General features: G+C 43.0%; 1 protein-coding gene across 2 annotated transcripts; it reads left to right on the top strand.

Annotated features, from left to right (window-relative positions):
• Positions 1–1,601: 1,601 nt before the first annotated feature.
• On the top strand, positions 1,602–25,606 carry NUDT4 (nudix hydrolase 4). 2 transcript variants are annotated; one of them, XM_039471645.2, is made up of 5 exons: positions 1,602–2,121; positions 17,455–17,565; positions 18,568–18,612; positions 22,432–22,516; positions 22,783–25,606. In XM_039471645.2, exons 1-5 carry the CDS (start codon positions 2,023–2,025, stop codon positions 22,983–22,985), a joined length of 543 nt encoding a protein of 180 aa, XP_039327579.1. In that variant the 5' UTR covers positions 1,602–2,022; the 3' UTR covers positions 22,986–25,606. The 2 variants fall into 2 exon arrangements, with proteins under 2 accessions (XP_039327579.1, XP_003927933.1); XM_003927884.4 differs by having other exon boundaries at positions 22,429–22,516.
• Positions 25,607–25,932: the final 326 nt, after the last annotated feature.

The following is a 25,932-nucleotide window of genomic DNA, read 5'->3' as shown; positions in this document are numbered from 1 at the left end:
TTGTAAATCCTGGACATCGTTAAATTTCAAGTGCCTTCAATAAGAAATCAATGGCTTATCAAACATCTCTGCAGAGTCTTGATAAGATTTCTACTTGTGGTGAAGCCTCATTCCTTAAGTCATTTATTCAACACTAACTCATTTTACAAACTTACATCTGCTGGGCTCTGGGAGTAAGAAGATGAGTTAGATGCAGCAGTCCCAAATCTAAAGGAGGCTGGAGACTAGAAAGGAAAGACCAGTGCCTGCTCTGAGCTCTCCAATGGTCCCCAGCCCCCTCTGCCAAAGGCAAAACCAGCTTCCCTCTGCTCTGCAGCCACACTGGCCTTTTCTTTCATTTCTGAGAACTCACCTCACTCCCTCCCACTCTGGGCTCTGCAGAAATCCCAGTTCCCTTTGCCTTGAAAGCTCTTGGTGAATTTAGCTCCACTTCCTTCAGCCCTCAGCTCCTGCCTTGCTGCCCCAAGAACCTTTTTCTGATTGCAGATCTGGTCAAATCTGTCTGAAACCCTCTGCTACCTTAGACCTTGTTACATTGGTAGATTTACACGTACACGTGTGATCATTTAATATTTGATGGTTTGTTCTCAGGTGCCTACGCTCCTGGAGAGACAGGGGATGGCTGGTTTTATTAGATGTCAGTGCCTGGCATACAACAGACCCTCCAGGGATGAAAAACCAACCAACCAACCAAGTCAGGACCCAAGCAACCTGGGCCTCTGTGGAAGATGTGGATGGCCTGGGTTTAGGTTTCTCTGGAGGTACCTTAAGATCAGGCCTTCTGGCTCATATCTTAGCCCTTCTAACACTCTGAAGTGTAGAGGTTGTCTGTTTCAAGTCCCGAAGGGACTGTAAGCTCCAGATAGCAGAGCATCCAGCTGTGCTGTTACTTAGCATGAGAGCCACATGAAAACCGCTTCGCAACTATTAGCCATTGCCAGTATTAATAAATACTTTCCGGAAGGTGGGACAAAGTGGAGATGTTATAGACAGCTTCAAAGAAATGTTTAAACTTGAGTTGACTCTGAAAAATACAAGCCATCCCCAACCAAAAATTAAAAATCCAAATACAAAAAAAAAAAAAAAAAAGGAAATTTGCCTACTCCTCATTTGTGAAAACAAAGAAAAAACCACACACACAACGGCTTAACCTTTCTAGGCCTCTCGCCTCTCCCCGTGCTACACAGGCGAATTTTGGACGTATCTACAGTCACCGCGGAGTCTGCAATCGCCGCAACGTCCCCTGGCTTTTCCTGACCAGGGTGCCCTTTGGTGAGGATGTCTGTAGTTACAACCCCTGCGGTGGAGCTGGTATTTCGGGTCCTTATTGGCAAAGTCGAGGGTATATGCAGAGAGGGAGGGAGGGGACCTTGGCTTCTTTCCATTCACCGGCATGTTTCCGGGGCACAGTCATCCCACACCGGCTCGAGCGCCAGACCCGAGGCCTCGCGGAACTCGAGCCCGGGAGAGCGCGCGGCCCCGCCCTCAGGGTGGCTGAGGCCCCGCCCCTGCCTTCCCCGCCAGCCCCGTCGCAACGGTCTCGGCACGCAGGCGCGGTGGCGCGCGTGGGGGTCGGGGGCGGGGCGCGTGCGGGTTCCACTTAAATACGAGCGGAGGGGGCGGCGCGCGGTCGCCGCGGCGCTGCTGCTCAGTGTCCGGGGGTCTTCCTAACTGCCTCCGCGTGGCGCCAGCCTCGAGCCGCCCTTCCCCTGGCGGCTGCGGCCGGAGGGAGCGGAGGTGAGCGGGAGGCGAGCTCCATGGAGAGCGACGGACGCCCCTGCAAAGGCGGCGCCCTCATCTCGGCACCCGGGCTCCAGTGACCCGCGCTCGCGCCCCGTCCCGCCCGCGTCAGTGCGGCCGCCCGCCCCGGGACCGACCGGCCTCGCCGCGCCTCCCGCACCCCCCAGCGCGCCCGGCTCCCCTGCGCCCGACTCACCCTCGCCCCAACTTCCCGGCGGGGTGGCGGCGCCCGGGTCCTCGCGGCGGCGGCCGGAGCAGCAGCGGCAGCAGGAGCCCGCCTCTATGATGAAGTTCAAGCCCAACCAGACGCGGACCTACGACCGCGAGGGCTTCAAGAAGCGGGCGGCGTGCCTGTGCTTCCGGAGCGAGCAGGAGGACGAGGTAGGGCGCCCGGCGCGCTCGCTGCCCTCCGGGGCGCCGGGTCTGGGGCCCGGGTCCTTCCCCTCCCGGGGTCCCCGCCCGGGCGCGGGCTGCGGGGCCGGGAGGGATTCGCCCCCTTCCGCCCTCTCTCCCTCGCTGCTGCTTTCCTTTCTCTGGGCTGATAGAGGAGACAAAGGGGCTCGCCCAGCCCCACGTTCTCCATCTGGGCACTGGAGACGGCGCCTGGCCCCTGGGAAGGTCCTGGGCCGTGTAAGTCTCGCCTAGCGGGAGTCACCATCTTAACGTGCGAATTGAGTTGAAAGCCGGATAAACCTCGAGTGCTCAGCAAGAGGAGGGTGGAAATGGCGTGAGTGTTGCAGCCGAGCCCTCGTGCCTCTTTTACATACTTTCCTTCCATGTTACAGGAAGGAAACGGATTTTCCCCTACAGAATGCGGGATTTGCGATCTCGGATTCGATCGAAGCATGTTTGTGGAGTAGCACAGTCCTCGTGCTTCGAAATGATGACCCCTCAGTCTAGTCTTGGCAATTCTTGGGGGTCCGTGAACCCGCCAGCTGTTGGCATAATTATGCTTCCTTTTAAAAACTCCCTTTCTTAAGAGTTTTCGGACTGCAGAAAGATGGTTAGTGAAAAATGTGGAATAATGCCAGACGAGAGACTATGGGCTAGAGATGGGTAAAGCTGCCATTTTCAGACCGTAATCTCCAGCTCTCAGCTTGTATGTAAAGGCTTCTTTACTTGGGTTTGACTTGACATCTGGAAAGGAGCAGCCTTTCTCGTTGTGAGAGCAGTCCTTCTTGTGTAATTTACCATTCTGCATTGGGCTGAGAATGAGACCCTTGGGATTTCCTCAGAGAGCGATTTTTACTTATTTCAGTCATATTTCTTTAAAATGGCTCACTGTTTAAGTTTGCTTAGGGCAATAGTAGCTTTTTAGTATTGCCACTCTTGAGTTAATTACACAGGGGAAAAAATTAACATTCTGAGTTCTGTTTCCATAACCAACCGTGTATAAAATAGTAGGCTAAAGCTGGAGATGGGAGTTTAATGGCTTCCTTACTGCTAGTCCCTGTAGTTGTGATGAGTATGATATACACTCAATGGCTTAGTTCTTGAAAAATGTTAACAAAAAGTGCTCGAAATTTGCTCTTTAAACCCTTGTTTTGCCTTTATTTTTTTGAAAAGAAACCAAGCCCTTTAGATGGTTTGCTCTGTGCTCACTCATATAGCCTTTATGTGTTAGACCTGAATCCCAAAGGAGGGCGCACAGAAACATGGTCCCAGCCTTTGAGATGGATCTGCTTAGGAGAGCTAGAAATTGCAAAGGGAAAGGTTATTAACTTTTACAAAATGAACAACTTAACAAGCATTAAGTGTGTTCTGTAAAGTAAAAAAAAAAAAAAAAAAAAAAAGCCTTAGCCGAAAGGCAATGTTGAAGCAAAGTAGTAAACTTGAAATATAAAAGAAATGATAGCCAGAAGGAATCAAGATAGGTCAAGGGTCTTCTCTTGTCTGGCGTCCTCAGTGTAGTATAATGATACTCTTAATTGAGTGCTTACAATGTGCCAGGCGCTGCCGGGAGAAAATTGTATACTTTTACTTCTTTTAACCCTGGGAGGTAGCGAGGTTATTTGCATTTTATAGGTGAGGAGATAGCTGCAGTACTTGCAAGTACTTGCCCAAATAACACAACTAAGAAGTGGTAGAGTCAGGATTCAGGGTCCAGGCCATACTCCTGGTGCTGGGCTCTGTTTGTTGAATGAGTGAGATTTTTGTGAGGCTAAGTTTGGAAGCTTTTCTGAAAGTGGCGACTGAAGTATTGCCATAATGTAAACTTGGAATTCAGGCTTTGTAAAAATACTAGACTGAAGGGGAAAATATGAGTAATAGAAGGAAATTGAAATGATGATCTGTATTGTGCTTATGGTAAAGCAAAGTCTGATAGAAGCTTTAGGAGTTACTTGAGCAATAAAAAGAAATGATTATTTTTATGCTTGGATGTTGTTTCTACTGTAATAAATGCTGAATTCACAGCCTCTGGTCAAGAGACAGTGTCATTAGGTAAGGTGAAGTAGGGAGCAAGTTTCGGAGAATATATTAGGGAAATCCATTGTGAAAAACTTTGTAAATCTGATAACCTGTAGGTTGAGAATCGAAGTGAGTTATCTTATTAGAGGATATGATCTGAGGGAAGACTCTAGAATTCTCTTAAGTGAAATGCACAGTCAACTTTAACATCTGGTTTAGCTCTTCAGAATCTTCATTTCTGTGGTTGTGTGGTTCTTTCTATTACATGATGACTACGGAATAAACTCTGTTAGCTTTCCTGGACATCCTACTGCTTCTCTATGAATTTGTCTTCACTGTCTTGAAATTGCATTGCCAGACTTCCAAGGACAGGCTGGAAAACCAGCCTGAACCCACCTCTCTAGTTAATAGGTGAGAAATGTTTCCCTCTACTGGATGAAGAACACCTAGATCCTGTTTAGGAGATTTAAATATATGTTTTGTTTGAGGATGAAATGTTTATATAGAGTACAAATGGAAGTAGAAGAGTAACTGCAGTTTGACCCCAAAAAAGCTATGTGGCGCTCCCATCTGGCTGTTCTTGTACTGAAGTTCTCGGTAAGTCCCTACTTTAGAACAGATTGTTCTAGGAAAGAAGGTTGTTCTAAGAGCAGAGAGAGCAGAGTTATTCTTTTAAGGTGGCTTTATATAGTAAATATTTACCATTTTATCTTCTTCTGCTCTGTAGGGTAAATAAGTATTAGCATTTGTATAGGAAGAAATTAGGTAGCAGAAGTAACCTATTCCAAGGTCACAGAAGCTGGCAGATCCTTTCGAGCTCAGATCCTTTGTTTCTAAATGTTTTATTTATTTGACCTACCTCCCCAGTTAGTTATTCCTGTGGGGAAACACCCTCAGTTTCAGCAGCTGGGCTCCTAGAAAGGCCCACAACTAATTCCCCTGTACAGTAGCCGGTTACTATGCAATGAAAGATGACAGTGTTTTTACAAATAGGTAATCAGAATGGTTTCTTTTGAATGTTTTTGTGTATATGATAGTTTGAACAGAGGATGAAGAGATGTGGTCTCAGCTCCTAAGAAACATTCTGTAGGGGAAGATTGGACAAGTGATCGATGGAAAGGGAAATAAAGTAAGTGAAAAGTGTGGTCTAGTGTTCTGGGATTAAGATCTACTGTGAGTCATTTGGAGTTGGATTTGGATGACTGGGAAAGGAGGGACCAGGCATCCCAATTAGAGCAAGACTTGGGGCTGTGGTAGATTTGGCTGCAGCTTAGGGGTAGCATAGAATAAGTAATGGTAATAGAAAAATATGCAACATTTCAAATGCAAGGTTGAGAAGTTGCAACGCAAGAAAGAAACTCTTAGTTTTGAACAAAGAACATTTAGATTTTAGATGTATTCAAGCTTGAGAGTGATCTGGCAGCAAAATGGGATAGACTGCTAAGGGGAGAAGTAGAATGACTCTATCCTGGGTGGAATCCAGACATGGATGCAAGAGGGGCATTCACAGATCAGTCTTAAGCACTAACCACTACAGGCTGGGCACAGTGGCTCACACCTGTAATCCCAGCACTTTGGGAGGTCGAAGCGGGTAGATCACCTAAGGTCAAGTGTTTGAGACCAGCCTGGCCAACCTGGCAAAACTCCGTCTCTACTAAAAATACAAAATAGAAAAATTAGCCAGGCGTGGTGGCATATGCCTATAATCCCAGCTACTCAAAAGGCTGAGGGATGAGAACTGCTTGAACCTGGGAGGCAGAGGTTGCAGCAAGGTGAGATCATGCCATTGTACTCCAGCCTGGGCAGCAGAACAAGACCCTGTTTCCCAACAAACAAACAAACAAAAAAGAGCCTAACCACTACTCTTCCACAGGACTTGCCGCTGCCCTAATTAGCTTTTAAGCTCTATGAGCCAGGGGCTGTCTTCTACAGATGGTCTGCTCCAATGCTGAGTATATACTCCTGAAAAGTCTTGAGTTGCACAAAGTCATGCAGTGAAGTAAAGCTTTGCTGGAAACATTGAATCTCAAAACCTAAAACCAGAGCTCTGATGAACACCAATACTAACAGGAAATATTACTCCAGTTAAATCTCCACTAGCATTTTTATACTTAGACTCAACAGTCAGTCCACCCTTTTCATACAAATACTCTGGGGCTCATAGTTCTTCAGAGTTAAGTCCTTGAAGGTATTTGTTTGAAATGGAGACCATTTTCATCAAAGTTAAGTACTACCAAAGGTAGCCTTTTTTGAACATACGGAAGTGTCACCAACCTCTTCATCTGTGCCTCCAGCTCTTCCAGACCTAAGGAAGGGCTTCCTGAGTCACTAAACCAGGCACTAATGTAGAATTTGCATTGGATTTTTTTTTTTCTTAGGGTCTTGGTAGAGCTCAAGCATTTCTTTAATTGAAAAAAGGCTTATTCACCTCACTTTAAAACACTGACCTGCTTGCTAAAAATGTCATGGTCACCCTGACATTATTGATAATACTTATCTGCCAATCCCATATAAGTTAGAGCTAAACATAGTCTAGCAAAAGGAAGTGTTATTTCTGGTCTGCTGTGCCTCTGTAGTCCAAAAAGTAGTACTAATTTGCTTAATAATAGTAGGTAGCTGTTTCACATGTATCAAAACATTTTCATAACCTTTGTTCTTTTAAAATGTCTATGTTTGTGCATAGTGGGTGTTCCTAATAATGCTGCTGGCCTAATTCTGGCTAAATTTCTATGAAATAGTTAAGCATAGGAGACGTAGGTTAACATGTAGTTTCAACCATTCATGATGTCCTGATTCCTGATAATTTGGGAAGAAGGAACAGCATCCTCAAAACATTTTCTAAATAGGCCAGGTGCAGTGGCTCACGCCTGTAATCCCAGCAGTTTGGGAGGCCAAGGCAGATAGATCACCTGAAGTCAGGGGTTCAAGACCAGCCTAGGCAACATGGCGAAAACCCGTCTCTACTAAAAATACAAAAATTAGCCAGGTGTGGCAGTGCACGCCTGTAGTCCCAGCTACTCTGGTGGGTGAGACAGGAGAATTGCTCGAACCCAGAAGGTGGAGGTTGCAGTGAGCTGAGATTGTGCCACTGCACTCCAGCTTGGGCGACAGAGCAAGACTCCGTCTCAAAAACAACAACAAACAGTTTCTAAATAGCTACAGTTTTCAGAATAAAACTCTTCAGTCTTAGGATCACTTGAGGTTCTCTGAATGGCTCCTGTCCTCCTCTGCCGTAGAACAGAAGTGGTATCTGTAGTGGTCCGAGTTCCTAGAGCCAAGCCATGACAATAGCAGCTTTAAGAGTAAAAGCTGGCCGGGCGCGGTGGCTCACACCTGTAATCCCAGCACTTTGGGAGGCCAAGGCAGGGTGGATCACGAGGTCAAGAGATCGCGACCATCCTGGTCAACATGGTGAAACCCCGTCTCTACTAAAAAAATACAAAAAATCAGCTGAGCATGGTGGCACCTGCCTGTAATCCCAGCTACTGAGGAGGCTGAGGCAGGAGAATTGCCTGAACCCAGGAGGCAGAGGTTGCAGTGAGCCGAGATCGCGCCATTGCACTCCAGCCTGGGTAACAAGAGCGAAACTCCGTCTCAAAAAAAAAAAAAAAAGTAAAAGCTGAAATGCAAATGGGGATTCAGGGCCCAGGGACCTACAGCCTCTGAAGGCATAACTGCATCACATAACCCTTCGAACAGCGTTTTTTAGTTATTACCCTCTTATACATACCCAGTGAAGAGGGCCCGTTGGGTGATAAAGGGAATAGCTTCTGTACAATAGATGAGGAGCGCTCAATCTTCTAGCTTCACTGGGCCTCATTGAAAAAATTGCCTTGGGCCATACATAAAATACACTAACATTAATGATAGCTGATGAGCTAAAAAAGTAATAATTGCAAAAATATTACATAATGTTTTAAGGAAGTTTAGAAATTTGTGTTTGGCTACATTCCGAGCCATCCTGGGCTGCATGCAGTCCACAGGCCATAGATTGGGCAAGCTTGTGATAGATCATTCTAATTCAGACAAACTTATCCAATAAGATTTAGGGCTGGTTCCATGTTGACTCTCGTCAATACACTATTTTTTTTTAAGAGTCTCAATCTGTTGCCCAGGCTGGAGTGCAGTGGTGTGACCTTGGTTAACTGCAACCTCCGCCTCCCAGGTTCTAGAGATTCTCCTGCCTCAACCTTTCAAGTACCTGGGATTACAGGCACACACCACCACGCCCAGCTAATTTTTATATTTTTAGTAGAGATGGGGGTCTCAACATATTGGCCAAGCTGGCCTCAAACTCCTGACCTCAGGTGATCCATCCATCTCAGCCTACCAAAGTGCTGGCATTACAGGTGGCCATAGCACCTGGCCAATACACTATTTTTAAAGTGATGAATGCTTCTCTCCAAATGCTTAAAACCTTAGTTATCTAGAAAAAGAGAAAATAACTCTTCAACAGTGCCAGATGAGTGGTGTTTTATTCTGGTGATTGTCTAATACATGGAAAGAGGGAGTAAGACTCAGTAGTGTAGTAGGAAGAATGCTTAGGTGAAGATAGGTTGAATAGAGTAGGAGGAGACGTCTTCACTTTTCACCACACTAAGAGCGTTGGCTTTGGAGTCTGAGTGTGCTCCAAGTCTGGCTCTGCAACCTGGTGGAATGAGTAGCCTCCTTTTCATAAATCTTTCCTATGGTCTCTGATTTTTCTGGAAGGCTGGAATTCTTCCATTTCTCTCATCACTAATGTAACAGACTGGAATATTGATGGATACAGAAAATCTAATATACTCAGAGAAAGGAATCTTAAACCTGTGAATGACCATGTATGGCTCTGTCAGTTGGTGTGTCTTTGTGGAATGAACTTTTATAACTAATCTTTGAGCATTAGTTAGCATGCTAACTATACTAGTAGATTTGGGGGTGTTATCAAAATGTATTGATGGCTGTTGTGTGCTTTTAGAGAGTATTGAACAGTAATGTGTTGTGATAGGGTTCTAGAGATTGAGATTCTTCCATTGTTTGTAGGAGGGCCTTAGGAGTAGCTGCCCATTATTGGAAATCAATGTTATTGCAATAAAAGCAAGCATTATGTTTATGTTGCTGTGACTCTGTAAATGGCTTCCCCAAAACAAATCAAAAAAAAACCTTTACAATAAATTGTGCTGAAATTTGATTTTAGATTTCTGCATGTATAGAAGATTTTACGTGTATATATACTTTTTTTTTTTTTTTTTTTTGAGATGGAATTTTACTCTTGTTGCCCAGGCTGGAGTGCAATGGCACGATCTTGACTCACTGCAACCTCTGCCTCCTGGATTGAAGTGATTCTCCTGCCTCAGCCTTCCAAGTAGCTGGGATTACAGGTGCACACCACTGCACCGAGCTAATTTTATATTTTTAGTAGAGATGGAGTTCTCCATGTTGGTCAGGCTGGTCTCGAACTCTTGACCTCAGGTGATCCACCCACCTTGGCTTCCCAAAGTGCTGGGATTACAGGCGTGAGCCACCTTGCTCAGCCTATTTTTTTTTCTTTTTGAGATAGAATCTCACTCAAGATGGAGTGCAGTGGCAAAATCATGGCTCACTGCAGCCTCGACTTCCCAGGTTCAGGTGATTCTCCCACCTCAGCCTCCTGAGTAGTTTGGACTACAGGCACATGCCACCATGCCTAGCTAGCTAGTTTATTATTATTATTAATTAATTTATTTATTTTTTCTAGAGACAGGGTCGCCCTGTGTTGTCTAGGCTAGTCTTGAACTCCTGGACTCAATCCGCCTGCCTTGGCTTCCCCAAGCACTAGGATTACAGGTGTCAGCCATTGTGCCTGGCCTATAGAAGATATTAATAGTTCAGGCTTGGTGCAGTAGCTCACATCTGTAATCTCAGCACTTTGGGAGGCTGAGGTGGGTGGATCATTTGAGGTCAGGAGTTCAAAACCAGCCTGGCCAACATGGTGAAACCCCGTTTCTACTAAAAATACAAAAAGATGAGCTGAACGTGGTGGTGCGCACCTGTAATCCCAGCTACACAGGAGGCTGAGGCACGAGAATCTCTTGAACCCAGGGTGCAAAGGTTGCAGTGAGTCGAGATGACACCCATTGCACTCCAACCTGGGTGACAGAGTGAGACCCTGTCTTGGTGGGGGGAGGGAGGGAAGAAGCTATTAATAGTTCAATTTTCTCACAGTTTTAGTAGAAAATACATAATGAAGCTGAAAAATGTGAGTATATAACTAGTAAAAACTCTGGCTGCTGAGAACTAGTGTCTCAGATTTATGTAAGAAACAAAATTTCCATTATTGGCTATACTAGATACTTTCATCAGTCTCAAAAAAATTTTTGTGGAACACCTAAAATTTATATTAACAGATTCGTCAAATCTTTTGTCTAGGTTAGAAAACTCTTCTTGGATAATGAAAGTATACCTTCTTAGGTGGGTGCAGTGGCTCATGCCTGTAATCCCAGCACTTTCGTAGGCCGAAGCTGGCAGATCACCAGAGGGCAGGAGTTGGAAACCAGCCTGACCAACATGGCAAAACCCCATCTCTACTAAAAATACAAAATTAACCAGGTGTGGTGGTACATGCCTGTAATCCCTGTAAGCCCAGGCACTCGGGAGGCTGAGGCAAGAGAATCGCTTGAACCCGGGAGGCAGAGGTTGCAATGAGCCAAGATGGCACCGCTGCACTCCAGCCTGGGCAACAAGAGCGAAACTCTGTCTCCAAAAAAAAAAAAAGAAAGAAAAAAGTATACCTTCTTATTAATTTTGGCCTCTGAAAATAATACTGAATGGACTCTGATTGTTTTTTATTATTATTTTGAGACAGAGTCTCACTGTGTTGCCCAGGCTGGAGTGCAGTGGTGTAATCTCAGCTCACTGCAACCTTCACCTCCTGGATTCAAGCAGTTCTCCTGCCTCAGCCTTCTGAGTAGCTGGGATTACAGGCATGCACCACCATGCCTAGCTAATTTTTGCATTTTTAGTAGAGAACAGGGTTTTACCATGTTGGCCAGGCTAGTCTTGAACTCCTGACCTCAAGTGATCTCCCACATTGGCCTCCCAAAGTGCTGGGAATACAAGTGTGGGCCACTGCACCCAGCTAGACTCTTGATTGTTGTATTTGCATGCTCTTTGTAAAACTGTTTTTTCAAGCTGAATTACTTTAGTCTTTCTATAAAAATGTAGTCCAGAAAAATCTACATTGATGATTTTCATCTTCAACAGATTCCAAGTGCCTTCAACAGAAAAGCTGTAATTCTTGAGTTCTTCAGAGTTCTGGAGTGACAACGTGCTACTACGATGCAACTCCCCACCACCAACCCCAATTTTTCTTTTACAATCCCGGGCTTTTTAACTTGGTGAAATGTTGTTCTGGAAACAGAAATCGTCATATAGCACTGAACAATAGAGCAGGTGTGGGGATCTTAGGAAACCCTGGGTTTTCATCTTAATCTCAACCCCCTGCCTAAAAGCAGTTGTTAGTGTCCTCTGTTGTTGTCCTAATTAAAATATAAACATGTTCCAGTGTGATGCCAACATTTTTTCATCCGTAGTGGTCTAGGTCTAGTGCTGGGGACTGCTTCCAAGTGCATGACAGACCCCAGGTAATCACAGGATGGCCTTGCTTAAGTTGGCCTTAAGTTAAAAACCTGTTCACTCACTATTATTGGGGTGGGGGGCAGGAAGGGGACTGTTTTAACTGTCTTTCTCTCTGCTAATGCTGTTCATATTTTTCCACCCTGGCAGACATATGCCATCGTCCAGTCTGTTCTCTTGTCTGGAGTGTATCACTCAGTTCTTGGTCACTCTTAGTCACTGCTGTCTCCCCACCATCATCCCCCAAATGTGGTCTTGCCCTCATTTGAACTCCCAAATGAACTATTCAAGATGAGTAGGCAGGTACTTAATGAAACATAGACTTTCAAGTCTGTCACCATCACATCTGTATGAGACCTCTTTTCATAAACTAGTTGTTTAGATGGCCAGTCATTTTTGTGCCACAGGTATTAAGTACTCATTTAAAGTGATCATTTTGGGCCAGGTGCAGTGGCTCATGCTTGTAATCCCAGCACTTTGGGAGGCCGAGGTGGATCACAAGGTCAAGAGATCGAGACCATCCTGGTCAACATGGTGAAACCCTGTCTCTACTAAAAATACAAAAAATCAGCTGGGCATGGTGGCGCATGCCTGTAATCCCAGCTACTCAGGAGGCTGAGCAGCAGGAGAATTGCCTAAACCCAGGAGGTGGAGGTTGCAGTGAGCCGAGATCGTGCCATTGTACTCCAGCCTGGGTAACAAGAGTGAAACTCCATCTCAAAAAAAGAAGTGATCATTTTATGAAAAGATATTTGAAGTTAATAGTTTGACTGAATTTAGTCTTTCTGGGATGTCAAGGGACTCTTGGATGATAAATTGTTGGGTTAGGCTAAATAGTTTGTCGAAAATTTGTATTGATACAGATTTATATAGATGTATGTGTTCTTGCAGTTTTTAGCCACAAAGTATTGAGCATACTATGTGACTTGACTTCAGCCCTACCACCAAGAATATAAGCTTTTTGAGAGAAAGATGTATATTCAGTATCTTTTCATCAGTGTATATTTATCATCAGATGTATATCCATTATCTTTTCAACACATACAATTCCTGTTCAATATCACACAATTAGTATATAAGGAACAAAATCAGCAACTTCTTTCTCCACAGTGCTTCTCCTTAAGGTGGAGAGCTTGTGCTGAATTGTTACCTTTTGACAGGAGTCAGTCTGTTCTCTCTCCTAGAGATTGAAAATGATAAAGACAAAAGTGAATGGATTTAGTCTGGATACCATGTGCATGATGCTTCTTTCCTGCTAGCCCATTTTCGTAATTCAGATTTTCTTTTGAAAAGCGTTTTAAAGTGGTAAGGTTTGGCATGAAAATTAAAAGTGGATAAATAACTAACAGTTACATATTTTACCTGGTCTGAAAAGATATACCATTAATTGCCTGTAGATGTCTAATACGTGACCCTTGAGATGAGTACTTGAAATATGACTGGACGAAGGAATTGAATTTTACATTTTATTTAATCTTAAAAAGCCATATGATGCTAGTGGCGACTGTTAGATAATGCAGCTTTAGAGCTTCAAAAGCATGAAAAGTTCAAAAGTAGCAGAGTTTAGGACAGACTGGAATTAATTTGCAGATCAAGGGCAGTTATATCTGCAGGTTTGTCAATTTAGTTGAGTAGACAAGTACTTAATGAAACATACTAGATTTCAAAATTACTATCACCAAAAGTTGGATATTAGCGACTCTGCCTTAAGCTAGTAGTTTAGATGTGAATCATTTCTGGACCATAGATAATTACTTATTTAAACTGATTGTTTTGTTTGGTTTGTTTTTTTTTGTTCTTTTGAAAGATCTATTTGGTTTACTTATTTAAACTGATTGTTTTGCTTGGTTTGGTTTTTTTGTTCTTTTGAAAGATCTATTTGGTTGGGCTTGGTGGCTCATGCCTGGAATCCCAGCACTTTGGGAGGCCAAGGTGGTTGTATCACCTGAGGTCAAGAGTTTGAGACCAGCATGACCAACATGGAGAAACCTTGTCTCTACTAAAAATACAAAAATTATCCAGGCATGGTGGTATGCACCTATAATTCCAGTTATTTAGGAGGCGGAAGCAGGTGAATCGCTTGAACCTGGAAGGCGGAGGTTGTGGTGAGCCAAGATTGTGCCATTGCACTACAGCCTGGAAAAAAAAAATACATTTGAAGTTAATGGTTTGATTAAATATTTTCTTTTTGGAATATCAAAGGATTCTTGCACCATAAATTCTTGGATTATGCTAAATCACTTGTCAAATTTATATACTGTTTTCATGAGGCTTTCTAAAAAGTAATTTGTGAGAGATGTTGAGACCCAGGGTTCATGTTACTGACTTTTGGAAGAAAAGTTTAGTCATGCTGATGTCTTTTAGACGCAGGTTTGCTTTTAAATCTGAAGCATAGGCCGGGCACGGTGGCTCACATCTGTAATCCCATGTTGGCTCACATCTGTAATTTGGGAGGCTGAGGCGGGTAGATGTCAGGAGTTCAAGACCAGCCTGGTCAAGATGGTGAAACCCCATCTCTACTAAAAGTACAAAAATTAGTTGGGGGTGGTGGTGGGTGCCTGTAATCCCAGCTACTCAGGAGGCTGAGGCAGAGAATTGCTTGAACTCAGGAGGTGGAGGTTGCAGTGAGCAGAGATTGTGCCACAGCACTCCAGCGTGGGTGACAGAGCGAAACTCTGTCTCAAAAAAAAAACCGAAGCATAAAATATTTGTTCAGAAAAGCAGACACAGCTTACACTAATGGGTTTCAACATTCTTAATCTCCTATAATTTAGCTCTGTCTTGGAGACCTGGAAACATCATAGTCATTGACCTAGATACATGAGACTTTGCATTGTATTTATTTGGGACTGCAACATTTTGAATATGGATGATTTTGAAACTCCCTATTTCCGAAGTGATGATGTACTTTTCAGGTGGCTAGCCACCTGCATTATGTCCCATTATTAAGGTAATCCAGGAAGTTGCTTAGAGAGCATAGAATTGTGTAACAAGAATTTCATCTAAGCAGTAGAAACCAGTTTATCCCTAACCCATACCTAGTGACCAGTAAAAGAGGCCTCTGACTCTGCAGTCTGGACCAGTAGTTGCTGTTTACTTTTACAGTGATGCAAGACAAACCGTTAACATTTTTATTGAACTTAAAAACTTCCATTCACTTTCCAGTCTTGATAGAGGGTCAATGCCTTTGATTGCCATAGATCAGGCATCCCCAAACTACGGCCGCCGGCCACATTCAGCCCCCTGAGGCCATTTATCCGCCCCCCCGCCGCACTTCAGGAAGGAGCACCTCTTTCATTGGTGGTCAGTGAGAGGAGCACAGTATGTGGTGGCCCTCCAACGGTCTGAGGGACAGTGAACTGGCCCCCTGTGTAAAAAGTTTGGGGACGCCTGCCATAGATCCTCAGTATGCCTCCAATTTTGAATAAAATACAAAGGTTTTGGAATCTGGTTTGTAGTTTCTCTGTTTAAAGTAGACTGAACTTAGAGACCCTTGCATGCTCTTTTGCATTTTTAATTTTCCTTTTCTAATTTTCTATAATAGTCTCATCTGCGTGTAATTTGATAATCTATTAGCCCACTTTTTTTTTTTTTTTTTTTTTTTTTGAGATAGTCTTACCCTGTTGCCCAGGCTGGAGTGCAGTGGCGTGATCACAGGTCACTGCAGCTTCGACCTCCTGGGCTCAGGTGATCCTTTCCACCACAGTCTCCTGAGTAGTTAGGATTACAGGCACAAGTCACCATGCATGGCTAATTTTTGTGTTTTTTTTGTAGAGGGGGTTTTGCCATGTTGCCCAGGCTGGATGGCTTCAAACTCCTTATTAGTTCAAGCAATCTGCCCATCTTGGCCTCCCAAAGTGCTGAGATTATAGGCGTGAGCCACCATGCCCGGCCTGGAGTGCTGCTTTTCTAATGAGGAGGTTCTGTGCCTAAATAGATAGTCTCTTTAAACTCAGCATTTTGGGGGCTTGAGAGAAACGTGGGAATTGCTAAACTATTGTCAGCTTGAAACTTTTCAGTTAGGAAAATTTGAGTTCCTGGCAACTTATGGCAAATAGGAGAGGACTCCTCTCTTAAAGACCAGCCGCTCCTGCCAGGAGGGAGGGAGCAGGGCAGATAAGGTCATGGCTCTTACTTGGGTGACAGGATGAAACTTCATCTCAAAAAAACAGCAACAACAAAAAGTACAAAATTAGCCAGTCATGGTGGTGGGTGCCTATAGTCCCAGCTGCTTGAGAAGTTGGAGTGAGAGGATCACGTGAGCCCGGGAAGTGAAGGCTGCAGTCAGCAGAGATTGTACCATTGCACTCCAACCTGGATGTCCTAGTGAGACCCTGTCTCCTCCTCCTCCTCCTCCTCCTCCTCCTCCTCCTCCTCCTCCTCCTCCTCCTCCTCCTCCTCATCATCATCATCATCATCATCATCATCATCTCTTTCCACACTGGGAATTAAACTTCATGATAAATCCTATGTGTTTTCCAGGGAGAACTGTTTAAATTTCCTTGAAGGCATGCCGGGTGTGGTGGCTCACGCCTGTAATCCCAACACTTTGGGAGGCCAAGGTGGGCGGATCACCTGAGGTCAGGAGTTTGAGACCAGCCTGGCCAACATGGAGAAACCCCATCTCGAAAAAAAAAAAGAAACATTTCCTTGAAGGCAGTATACTAAGATAATTTTGTGGACACTTTGTTCAAATTGGTTTATTTTTATTTTTTATATTTTTGAGCCACTCTGTAACCCAGGTTGGAGTGCGGTGGCACAATCTTGGCTCACTGCAATCTTCATGTACTGAGTTCAAGTGATTCTCATGCCTCAGCCTCCTGAGTAGCTTGGACTACAGGAATGAGCCACCACATCCAGCTGATTGTTGTATTTTTAGTAATGATGGGGTTTCACCATGTTGGCCGGGCTGGTCTTGAACTCTTGTCCTAGATCCGCCCACTTCTTCCTCCCAAAGTGCTGGGATTATAGGTGTGAGCCACCACGCCCATCTCAAGCTGATTTTAACTTAGTGAAGTTCAACCTAAGCTAGCCCACAGGTTTTGCTTTGTTTTTTTTTTTTTTTTTTGAGATAGAGTCTAGCTTTGTTGCCCAAACTGGAGTGTAGCGACGCAGTCTCAGCTCACTGCAACCTCTGCCACCCAGGTTCAAGTGATTCTCCTGCCTCAGCCTCCTAAATAGCTGGGATTACTGGTGCCCGCCACCATACCCATCTACTTTTCTGTATTTTTGGTAGAGATGGGTTTTCATCATGTTGGCCAGGCTGGTCTCAAACTCCTGACCTCAGGTGATCTGCCCACTTCAGCCTCCCAAAGTGCTGGGATTACAGGTGTGAGCCACCTTGCCCGGGAGGTCACCATATTGATGCCGAACTGAGTGCAGACACCCGATTGGCATAGCGCACTACAGCCTAGAACTCCTGGGCTCAAGTGATCCTCCCATTTCAGCCTCCAGAGTAGCTGGGACTACAGGCACACACCACTGTGCCCAGCATGACCATGTTAATGTTGAATTCTGATTTCAGAAAGATGGTGTTTAACAAAGGTTGTCAGTTGCATTTTTGTGGTATAATGCATACCCCTAATAATTATAATGAAAGTTTAAAATGGATTATTCTAGAATAGAGTTACAACCTTGCAGAGCTTTGAGAATGTTGTTCATGTACAAAGTGCTTCTCAGGCTGGAAGTATACAGTTACGGTTCACCTTACAGGTGCTGCTGGTGAGTAGCAGCCGGTACCCAGACCAGTGGATTGTCCCAGGAGGAGGAATGGAGCCTGAGGAGGAACCTGGTGGTGCTGCCGTGAGGGAAGTTTATGAGGAGGTGAGATGTTCTTTCACACAAATTCTGTTTTGGAGTTTTAGAAACAAGGCCCTTTGCTATGTAACGTTAAGACAAGGAGACAGGTCCAGGAGTGCTTTCTGTTGCCTGATGCAACTTTATTTTTTTTTAATTTTTTTTTTTTTTTTTGAGACGGAGTTTCGCTCTTGTTACCCAGGCTGGAGTGCAATGGCGCGATCTCGGCTCACCGCAACCTCTGCCTCCTGGCTTCAGGCAATTCTGCCTCAGCCTCCTGAGTAGCTGAGATTACAGGCATGCGCCACCATGCCCAGCTAATTTTTTTGTATTTTTAGTAGAGACGGGATTTCACCATGTTGACCAGGATGGTCTCGATCTCTCGACCTCGTGATCCACCCGCCTTGGCCTCCCAAAGTGCTGGGATTACAGGCTTGAGCCACTGGGCCTGGCGCAACTTTATTTTTAACTTTTTTTTTTTTTTGAGATGGAGTCTCGCTCTGCCACCCAGGCTGGAGTGCAGTGGGACTACAGGGGCGTGCCACTGCATCTGGCTAATTTTTGTATTTTTAGCAGACATGAGGTTTCGCCATGTTGGCCAGACTGGTCGTGAACTCCTGACCTCAGGTGATAACGCCTGCCTGGGCCTCCCAAAGTGCTGGGATTACAGGTATAAGTCACCACGCCCGGCCTTAATTTTTGCATTTTTAATAGGAACAGGATTTCATCATTTGGCCAGGCTGGTCTCGAACTCCTGACCTCAAGTGATCTACCCATTTTGGCCTCCCAAAGTGCTGGGATTATAGCATGAGCCATAGTGCCCAGCCAGAAATTCTAATTTTTGATCAGTTCTTGCTACTTATGAAGTAAATGACAATAAAAACTTCACAGAAGCAAGCAGATAGTGACTTGGTATGGGGAGGGATATTGTATTTAGATTTAAGTAAATAGCTAGAGTATAACACGTATATATTGTATACATTTTGTTATAAAAAGTTTAACATTTTACATATCATCTTTTTTTAATAGGCTGGAGTCAAAGGAAAATTGGGCAGACTTCTGGGCGTGTTTGAGGTGAGTTGCTGATAATAGAATTAATGATCTCCTAACCAGCCAAATAATCTGGCAACAGCCTGAACTAGACATTTCCTCAGACTAGCCGTAGATAATAAGTCCAGGATTAGGTAGGGAGGGAAGTAGAAGCCACTTTTTCATATGCCATCACTTTTATTTATTTATTTATTTTTTTGAGATAGAGTCTCACTCCATCCCCCAGGCTGGAGTGCAGTGGTGCGATCTCGGCTCACTGTAACCTCTGCCTCCTGGGTTCAAGCAATTCTCCTGCCTCAGCCTCCCAACTTTAAGGCGCGCACTACCATACCCAGCTGATTTTTGTATTGTAGTAGATGGGAGTATCACCATGATGGTCAGGTATGATTCTCGATCTCTTGACCTCATGATCCCGCCCCCCTCCCAAAGTTGGGGTGATTCTGTGAGCCACAGCGCCTGGCTGCCATCACTTTTATACAGCATTATGGTAGTGATTACTTCTGTTTGACAATACAGTGCAGCCAATACTGAAATGTTTCTCTTTGTCCTCTGTAAACTGTTTAGGGTGAAGATTTTTTAGGAGGTATGGTATTTTTAGTATTACTTAAGTGCTTAGGTCTCATGTATTGTATCTGGAAATGTCCCCATCCTCCTTAGCAAATAATATTATATACATAATGACTTAAAGGATATATCTCTCAGGTACGTAGAACAGGCCAAAAGAATAGAATTCTCTTTCATATATTCTCTTATTAGTGGGGGCAGAATAGAATTTTCAGGGATAGGCACTCTCTGGAAGGCAGGGAGAGAGGGAGTCAGATGTATTTTCTTCCAAGATTCAGAACTAGATACACAGTATACCAGAAACATGGTCACTTTCCCTCTTTCAGGGAACTATTTATAGGTTAGTTTTGTCTTTATAGTAGAACCATATAAATTTTATTTTTAAGCCTTAGGAATTCAGAAAAAAATCCTGATTTTGCTGAAATCGGGATTTCACTTCATAGAATTGATGATGAATTTTACTGGAATGCAGTAATTATTAAGAGTAAAGTCAGTTGTTCAGGTAGAATTAAGTATTTTCCAGAATTCAGCAGTTGCTTCAATCGATTAAATAGCACCATCTCCTGGTTAAACTGTAAAACATATTGAGGTTTTTACAAATAAGACTTTGTCATACGCTGACAAGGTTTTTTGTTTTTTGTTGTTTTTTTTTTTCTTTTCTTTTTTTTTTTTGAGACGGAGTTTCGCTCTCGTTACCCAGGCTGGAGTGCAATGGCGCGATCTCGGCTCACCACAACCTCCGCCTCCTGGGTTCAGGCAATTCTCCTGCCTCAGCCTCCTGAGTAGCTGGGATTTACAGGCACGTGCCACCATGCCCAGCTAATTTTTTGTATTTTTAGTAGAGACGGGGTTTCACCATGTTGACCAGGATGGTCTCGATCTCTTGACCTCGTGATCCACCCCGCCTTGGCCTCCCAAAGTGCTGGGATTACAGGCTTGAGCCACCGCGCCCGGCCTTGTTTTTTGTTTTTTTGCTACGGAGTTTCACTCTTACTACCTATGCTGGAGTGCAATGGTGTGATCTCAGCTCACTGCAACTTGTGCCTCCTGGGTTCAAGTGATTCTCCTGCCTCAGCCTACCAAGTAGCTGGGATTACAGGAATGCACTACTATGCCCAGCTAATTTCATATTTTTAGTAGAGATGTGATTTCACCATGTTGGCCAGGCTCATCTTGAACTCCTGATCTCAGGTGATCTGCCCACCTTGGCCTCCAAAAATGCTGGGATTACAGGCATGAGCCACCACACCCTGCCTCACTGACAAGGTTTTTGAAGAAAACATCTCACATTATAAATTAAAGCTTAAATAATATGGGAAAGTAAACAGTATTAAGTGCTTTACAAATACTGTTTAACAGGAAATGTCAATAAACAAATACCTGTCCCCTTAGAAAATATAAGGGAAAATTGGATTGCCCTGCCCATTTATCCTAGTGATTTTAATGAATTTGTGAATATAGCATGATAAATATTTATCAGACATAGAAATAAGACAACCAGGCTGGGTATGGTGGCTCACGCTTGTAATCCTAGCACTTTGGGAGGCCAAGGTGGGTGGATCACCTGAGGTCAGGAGTTCAAGACCAGCCTAGCCAATGTGGTGAAACCCCATCTCTGTTAAAAATACAAAAATTAACTTGGTGTGATGGTGCACACCTGTAATCCCAGCTACTTGGGAGGCTGAAGAAGGAGGATCACTTGAACCCTGGGGGTGGGGAATTAGAGGATGCAGTGAGCAGAGAGCACGCCACTGCAGTCCAGCCTGGACTCCATTTCAAAAATAATAATGAAAGATGTGTAAAAGTGACAATTGCCTCTAATTTATTGTTGTTCTTATTCCTTCTCAGATATAAAAATATAATTCTGGGCCGGGCGCGGTGGCTCAAGCCTGTAATCCCAGCACTTTGGGAGGCCAAGGCGGGTGGATCACAAGGTCAAGAGATCGAGACCATCCTGGTCAACATGGTGAAACCCCGTCTCTACTAAAAATACAAAAAATTAGCTGGGCATGGTGGCGCATGCCTGTAATCCCAGCTACTCAGGAGGCTGAGGCAGGAGAATTGCTTGAACCCAGGAGGCGGAGGTTACGGTGAGCCGAGATTGCGCCATTGCACTCCAGTCTGGGTAACAAGAGTGTAACTCCGTCTCAAAAAAAAAAAAAAAAAAATTTATATATATATAATTCTTCCCAGATACAAAAATCCACTGTTTTGAATGGATTATTCAGCTTGTGGCCATGATATCAGGACAGTTATCTAAAGTCATAGATTATGGCAAAAAGGCTGACTTTAATTAGGATGAAGGAAGGCCAGCTTGTTTAATTTTTAACCTAGATACAAGCTCAGTGGCCTGTTTTATTATTATTATTATTTTTGAGATATGGTATCGCTTCTGTCATCCAGGCCGATTGCAGTGGCATGATCTGGGCTCACTGCCATGTCTGCCTCCTGGGCTCAAGCGATCCTTCCACTTCAGCCTCCCAAGTAGCTGGCAGTGTGCCACCATGCCCGGCTAATATTTTTGTATTTTTAGTAGAGACGGGGTTTCACCATGTTGGCCAGGCTGGGCTCAAACTACTGACCTCAAGTGATCTGCCCGCCTTAGCCTCCCGAAGTACTAGGATTATAGGCATGAGCTACCACACTGGGCCTTGGGCTGTTCTTTTAGCGCACCTTGATAAGCCTGTAGGAGGAGTGCTTAAAGGAACTGGTTCTTTTTGCTCTTACAAAGGTCCTGAAGGAAGCAGTTTTCCATGGCATTGAAAGGTTGTCAGGATTGGCCCCAGGGAAGAGGGAATAGGACAAAAACTATGGGAATGCAGGTCTACTATTTGATAAGAGTCCATTCAACTCTTAAGATTTTCTTTATGAAAGTAACATCAGATATACAGAAATCAGAGAAGTTTAGTACTGGAGGCTGGGTACTCATGCCTGTAAGCTCAGTTTTGGGGAAGGCCAAAGCAGGAATTTCCCTTGAGGGCGGGAGTTTGAGACCAGTCTGGGCCACATCTCTACACTTCTGCAAAGAAAAGGTAGTATTGAGAGCCAGTTTCACCACCAGTAGTGATGACGCCGTAGTTCTGGTCTTTTTACTTTTTAAATCTTTTGTCTTATATATAAAATCACTTTTGTGCTGGACTATACAACTGAATATACTTGTCTATGCTGGGAAATTGTTACGCTAATCAGCAGTATGCCAGACTAATTTTTTTCCCTTGGAAAATGTGTCCAGGGCTAGTTCCTATAGATTAAAATGCATTTCTCTTTATATTCAAGCAGAACCAAGACCGAAAGCACAGAACATATGTTTATGTTCTAACAGTCACTGAAATATTAGAAGACTGGGAGGATTCTGTTAATATAGGTAAGTTCCATTTTGTTACCTGAATACTCTTTTAAGTCAGATGCTGTATTCCTGTGTCCGGTTTCCATCTTAGATTATTTCTGGTCACTTTTCATTTAGAGCAGGGAAAATAATTCAGATGTAGAGATGCATATTCATCTTAATTCTTCCCCAACATGTTGTTGTCTCAGCCATTTGTCAGGGAGTAAGTGGACATTACTTATAGGATATGACTTACTTTTTTAAATGGACTATTGTATAGTAACCAATATCATTTTTTTCTCTAGGAAGGAAGAGAGAGTGGTTCAAAGTAGAAGATGCAATCAAAGTTCTCCAGTGTCATAAACCTGTACATGCAGAGTATCTGGAAAAGCTAAAGCTGGGTTGTTCCCCAGCCAATGGAAATTCCACGGTCCCTTCCCTTCCAGATAATAATGCCTTGTTTGTAACCACGGCACAGACCTCTGGGTTGCCATCTAGTGTAAGATAGAGAGAACTGGGAAGGCCTCTCCCACCATGTGCAGTCTCATAGGGAGAGGCTTCTTTCTTTTCCTCGTCGGACATCTGAATGATGCTTGCAAACTGTCTGAATTTGCCATGCAAGGTTTTCAAACAATTTGCATGCTTTTCAGATGCTTTCAAATCTTTTTTAAAAAATAGTGTAAAATATTTTAATAAGCCAAAGCCATGTGGAATTTTTTTTAGATGCCTTAACTGTGCCACACCCCACAACCCCCGGTATTATTTTGGTTGTCTATTTCTCACAGCATATTTTCAGGTTTTTGTCCATTTGACATCAGTCTGTGGTTTGTTTTGTCAACAGATTACTTATGGGTATACTTCCCCCAAAATTGTTTTCTCATTCACAGCATTAGCATATTCAGCAAATCCATCTGTCGTGGCAATGAAAAATACTATTGGTATTAAAGAAATCCATTCACCCCAAAACTTCTTTATAGGATTACAATTTTAATTCAGATTTTCCAGATTTGGCCTACTTCTGTATGAGCCAGTAATTATTTTGTCAAAGGGCTTAATTTGCCATTTTTAGGGATTTGTCAACTTCATTTGTCTGAATTTTCACAACTGGTATTATGTCACTAGCTATCTGATATGGCTTTTTCCCTTAAAACTCAGTAGTACCTTAACACAAAGTATAACTCTATAGAGTTGGTGAATATTTTAGGGAAATATTAGCAAAATGCATGTAGTAAAGACATCATGAAAATTGTATTCATGGAATTTGATTTAGCATGCTCTGTTGCCAGTTCCCATTATCGATACTCTCTTTTTACACCGAGTATCTTAGAACCATATTTCCTTCAATGTTAATTGCTCTTAAAATGTATTCTCAGTTATTTAATCTAGTGGCCCCCCATAGGAGTGTAGTCTTGAAAGCTAATTTTAAATGCCAGTCAGTGATTTATTATATCACCGTTGAGTAAAATGGCCTTCCTGTTCAGCTGTTAGAGACTGAAGATTGTTAGGGCACCTTAGAATGTCTCATCTTTTCTAGGTTGTCAACAGGTAACTATTTGTCACATAACTTCGAGGCACTAGAACATATCTGAACTAAGAATTAAATCTTTTACTTTATACTCACTTAAAATCAAGAATCCCATCTAAAATACATCGGTAGGTACCTTACCTGAAACTCTGCACTTCCCCAACCAGGGTAGAAATGAGGTGGGAGAAGCTTGACTAAGATGAGGGGTGGGGGAAAGTAGAAGATCATTTTTTTATATAGACTTCAGTTCTTTGTAAATATTGTAACTGAATATAGAGTAGAAAAAAGTATAGTTAAAACATTTGTTGTACAAATTAACCTTTAAAAATATAATCACTGCTAAAAATAGAGCGCTGTTACACTTCAGGAAAATTGGTGCCGTTCTGAAAATGAGATCTTGTGCCATAAATACAGCTAAACTAAATATAAATGTTCACAAATTAATGCTGTCAAAGGAATGAGTAAAGCAGAAAAACTTTTAACCAGCGACATTTCATTCTAAAGTACATAGTGTGATCAAACATGATCATCCAGAATTTTTATATTTTTTCTTTATGTAGAGGTTACATATTCTGGGTGTTCTTTTATAAAGGAAACATTTTAAATCCCACAAATTGATACTTTCTATCTTCTCTGGACTAAGATTTTTTTGGTCAGTAATCTCTGAAATTTCCTTTACTTAACATAGCAGAGAAACTGGATTGTTTTTGTATATTAGACTGCTTCCACCTGAAATACTGTCATAAGTAATGGGGGGTGGGGGCGTGCATATCTTGTACATGATATTCTTAGAGGTAATAAGGTAATAATGCATGAACTTATTTTATAAACTCTTGGACTATGTATTTGACATGTAAAATATGTACAGTATTAATGTCAGCCATCTCTTTAAAGTTAGCCTATAAATATTGTTGTATAATTTTCTGTGGTCAGAAACATTTGGACTAAATAGTGACAGTCAGGATTTTCAGTGCCATTTAGCAAACCGTCTTTAGTCTATGCAACTAGCAAAAATCTGCATAATGCAACAATACAATTTTCACACTTTAAATTTTACACGAGGGGTTTTTCACAATTCTTCTGGAACCCAGTCTAGCAAAATTAGAGGAAAGGCCCTAGGAACATTTATTTCTGTTAAATAGTTAACTCTACTGAATATAACAAATAGTATCTACTATCTCAATCCTCCAAAGTTTGCAGAGTGTTGGGACTGTCATTTGTGATTTTTTTTTTTCCTTTTTGGTGGGGTAGTTGAATAAAATTGGGCAGCTCAATTTTTCAGTTCCATGTGCCTCCCAAACAAAAAACAGAAAAGAAGTTTTTGTGAATTGACTTGCAGACAAAATGTCCTGCATGATGTTATTTTCTAAACAGATGACATTTCCAACCAGGCACATGCCATCCAATTTTCTGTCAATCACACTGTTATATGTATGATGCAGCAGAACTAAAGGGGAAAATGATTGTTGTATACACTGAATTGCTTTGCATGGTCTCATTTGAGATACTTGGTGTAAGAATCTTGACTTTTTTATATTTGGAAACATCAAATAAAAATGAAAAAAATGGTCATGGCCTTTAAAAAAAAAAAAAAAAAAAAAGAACTCAAACAGATTTGCAAACCAGCTTTCTGAAACTTTGGGTAAGGTGTCTGCTTTTAACTTTGAAATGTATAAACGCCCAGGAGAAACTTACACCTTTCAGTGCATAGTACGTTACGTGCTCACCATGGGTGGTTTAAACTGTGTTCAAACACTCAACCTAACCATATTCCCCCTCCAAGTGAAAGCCTGTCTGGAATTCCACAGTAACACCTTTACTGTTCTCTCATCGATGATCATATACATTATCTCTTCCTAGCAGTACATTTGTATGAGCCTTACTAGTGGAATTACTGGATTAAAAGGAACTGCTTACCACTAAGATGTCA

Source organism: Saimiri boliviensis, chromosome 7 (assembly GCF_048565385.1).
Source record: "Saimiri boliviensis isolate mSaiBol1 chromosome 7, mSaiBol1.pri, whole genome shotgun sequence".
NCBI lineage: Eukaryota > Metazoa > Chordata > Mammalia > Primates > Cebidae > Saimiri > Saimiri boliviensis.
The sequence above is the reverse complement of the archived record's forward strand: the minus strand, read 5'-3'. Positions and strand labels throughout refer to the sequence as shown.

Coding starts and splice junctions, on each gene's coding strand:
- NUDT4 (XM_003927884.4), top strand. CDS start 2,023: ATGATGAAGTTCAAGCCCAACCAGACGCGGACCTACGACCGCGAGGGC. Junction 18,613..22,428: donor GACTTCTGGGCGTGTTTGAG/GTGAGTTGCTGA, acceptor TTTATATTCAAG/CAGAACCAAGACCGAAAGCA. Junction 22,517..22,782: donor GGAGGATTCTGTTAATATAG/GTAAGTTCCATT, acceptor TTTTTTCTCTAG/GAAGGAAGAGAGAGTGGTTC.